At 24.7% G+C, this 3,786-nt stretch overlaps 1 protein-coding gene across 1 annotated transcript; it reads left to right on the top strand.

The window, feature by feature from the left end:
* Positions 1-476: 476 nt before the first annotated feature.
* On the top strand, positions 477-3,137 carry LOC100870299 (uncharacterized). Its single transcript, XM_003690912.4, has 2 exons — positions 477-974; positions 1,064-3,137. Exons 1-2 carry the CDS (start codon positions 564-566, stop codon positions 1,535-1,537), a joined length of 885 nt encoding a protein of 294 aa, XP_003690960.2. The 5' UTR covers positions 477-563; the 3' UTR covers positions 1,538-3,137.
* The last annotated feature ends 649 nt before the right edge of the window (positions 3,138-3,786 follow it).

Raw genomic sequence — 3,786 nt, forward strand, 5'->3', positions numbered from 1 at the left:
ACACATGCGTCGTATTTCGCATTAGCGCCATCTACATCGTCGCGATAATTACGTTGTATAGTTGGTAACCATGCAATTCTTAATTATTTTCTCATAGATGGAAGCACATACTACATGATGCTGAAATGAAATGATAATTTAAAATTTTTCAATTTTAAAATATATATTTTTTTTTACACAATATTTATTATTAACAATAACACATTTTATACGTAATTTTATATCAAATTGTAATTATTACTATTATGACTACATGCTTATATCGTGATTAATCGAATTAAAGAAAAGAAATTATTTATATGCATAAAGTTTAAAAAATTAATTTTTCATTAAAAAATATTAACGATAAAACGATAAAACATTAATATCGTAATGTATAAAACTTAAAAGAATATATCAAAAAAATTTGTATTTAAAATTATCGATAGATCGACATTTAAAGTACGATGTGCTTTATATCGAGATATCGATTGATCATTTAGCGTCTCGTAACATAAATAATATGGCGTCGTTTTAATACATCGTTTTGTAGAAAATATTATTTGTAAATATTTGTAGACTCTATGAAACAGCAGTATAGCGTAAATAACAATTTCAAAATGAAAAAGTCTCCTTTAAGTACACCAAGTGGTAGTAAAGGAAAAAAAAGTTACAATTGGAAGTCGCACGAGCATAAAAATAGAACAGGTTATAGTTATGTTAAAAGTGATAGTTATCAGTGTACTTCACCAAATGGTGGTCAAAGACAGTCTGGAAATGACTTTATTCCTTTAAATATTAGTACACCAATGCCAGAACAGAATAGAAGACACAGTAGTAATTGGCATGGTTCTGGAGGTCGTAATCATCGTAATTCAGGTAGTGGTGGATTTAACCATTACAGGAACAATTATCATGCAAGCCCAAAATCAAATTTCAATAATTTATACTCTCCTTACAAGCTCCTCAGCAAGCAATTTTATAATCACAAAAAGGTAATTTTAAAATAAAATATCATCGATATTTATATAAATATTTGGCTGTTAATGCAAGAGAATACTGAATATCTTTTTATATTATATAGGGATACCAAAAGGATTCGCGTAAACAGATTGACATATCATGCTATTTAGATATGAAATCTTTTTTAGAAGATCCTTGGGCAGAATTAACGAAAAAGTTAAACGAATCGACAGAAACGAATGAAGATGAATTCCCTAAACTTGAACAGTTTTCACCACAATCGATTTATGTAGATTCAGAACCAAATTCTGAATGTAAATCTGTAACAAATGTTGATAATTCTTGTTTTAGCCCGGAATCCAAAACTGAATCTTCCGTAGATGTAAATTTGGGATTGAACGATACAAATATTAGTAATGTATCGAGAACAGAGAGCTCGATAGATATAAAATTTGAAAATGTAAGATTTAGCGAAGAATCCAAAAATAATAGTATTTGCAATAACAATGATAATAGTAGTGAAAATATTCGAGATGAAAATAATGTTAATAACATTTGTATTTCAAAGACAGATATGGTTCAGAATTTTACATAACAGTAACAAAAGATAAAGTGCACTTTTAAGGAGAATAATTACTCTTTAATTTAGTGCAAGATAATATTAAATTTTGTATATACGAATATCCATTGTATATAGATATTGCAAAATCTATGAAACAATTGTTTCAGATTTTTGAAATAATATTCTAGCATATGGATAAAAAAAATGAAGAATTTTTTTTAGTAATGTAAATTTTTTTTTCTCTCTCTATTATAAAGTAGTTGTATGACAAAAGCATATCTAATATATATGCTAAATATGATGTATTAAAATTACATTTTAAATTATATTTTCACAAGAAGGCTGTGAAAAAGATGAATGTAGTTTACAAAAATGAAAAAATAATACATGTGCAATTCTTTAGTATGTACTAAAAAAAAGAAGTACATATGGAATATGAGGGAACATTGAACACCAATTTCTTAATAATAGATTAAGTCTTTAAAAACAGTTGAAAATATAGCTCAAATGCTATGATATAAATTCAATTCATAATCAATTCTATTTTCTATTTGCTTAAGCTATCGATTTTTTGAACGAAAATTTATAAACTTATAAAACTAAAATCCGTTGAATATCGATTATTAATTTTAATTTAATCTAATCTATATATCTCTATATGTACTCTTTTTCATAATAATACAAAAATATATAAAGAATTGACAGTGTATATTGTAACATGCATGTAGCAAATGCAATGCATTATACACAGATGTAGAATTAAGTAATCATAAATCATGTGCAAACTTATGCGAGATTAACTTTAAATCTTTTGTTAACAGTACCATTATTATGCAGGATGAGTCACAAGAATATCTAAATATCTTATTTATTTGTCATTGTGCCAAAAAATTCGGAATAATGTTGTATCGTTTGGAGGTATACATGGAATGATGAAAAAAATTCTTCTCAATTCTCATAAACGTTTTCTTGCGTTTAAACTTTCATAAAAAAAAAAGGTAGTATGCTTATTACACATACCTTCAAATATTGTAACATTGTTTTTAGAACTTCTTTAGTACAATAATAAATGGAAGAGATATTTATGTTTTCTTTCTAATAATGTCTCATCCTGTATACATGTAATTTTTTATTTATAAATCATGACATAAAATTTGTCGTAAAATATATTTTATTTGTACATATTGAAAATAACATAAAAGCATGAAATATAAAATATTAAATTTATAAAATTAATAATAAAAATTAGAATATTAGATTTATATGATCGTTAATGTAGATAAAGTAATACGTGAAAAAATTGTTTATTTCTGAACTTTACACACTTTTATAGTATGTCTAAATGAGTGATGGACTATAGAAAGTGATAAAAATGTCCAATATGTTCGATTAATATGCTAACTTAATGTACAAAATGATCTGGTACAAAATTTACATAATTTAAGATATTCCAGTTTATTTCAAAATTGTGATTTTACATGATTGTGCAAAAGATGTAATTGATGTCTAAAACATTAATTGTATAAATAATGTGTACAAGAAAAAATAGTAAAAATATATCTAAAAAAAATATATATATATATACATATATATATATATATATATATATATATATACCATATATATGTATGTATATGATAGTATTAATTTCAATATCCTTTTAAATAATATATACGAATAATCCATCATTTTTTTATATATATATTTTTATCGATTGTTAAAATTTGAAGAATTAATTTTCCAATAGTAAAAAATAAAAAGAATCGAATTGCTTAGTTTATGGGCTAAATTTTTTAACATATCGAATTAAAAAAGTTTAAATTCTTAGAAATAATTTAAGACTAATTTTTCTCGAATATTTTCTTTCGTCTATAATAGTTACAAACATTATTTTGAGAAAAATAATTATGTATATATACGCTACATCGTCTATTTAAATAAACGGGAATATTATTTGTTCAAAAATATTAGTCTCAAATTATTTATAAGAATCTAAATTAAAATTTAAATCGTTAAATTTAAAAAAAAAAAAGAAACGAAAATGTGCTCAATTGACATCCCGTACCTCGTCTGTTGTCACGCTACAGGAAATTATAGACAAGGAAACGAGATTGTGAGACAAGGACGGAAATAAGGTAAAAATATTGAAGTCAACGCCATCTTCAGAGTGCCGCAAATGAAACATAAAAAAAAAGGATAGAACAATTGACTATGAATCATTAGCACCATCTCGCGTATACTTTTAAAAAGATGATTGAAGAAATGCTTTTGATACTCGAGAG

Source organism: Apis florea, unplaced genomic scaffold, assembly GCF_048593485.1.
Source record: "Apis florea isolate Af1SG1 unplaced genomic scaffold, ASM4859348v1 contig_3068_pilon, whole genome shotgun sequence".
Classification (NCBI taxonomy): domain Eukaryota; kingdom Metazoa; phylum Arthropoda; class Insecta; order Hymenoptera; family Apidae; genus Apis; species Apis florea.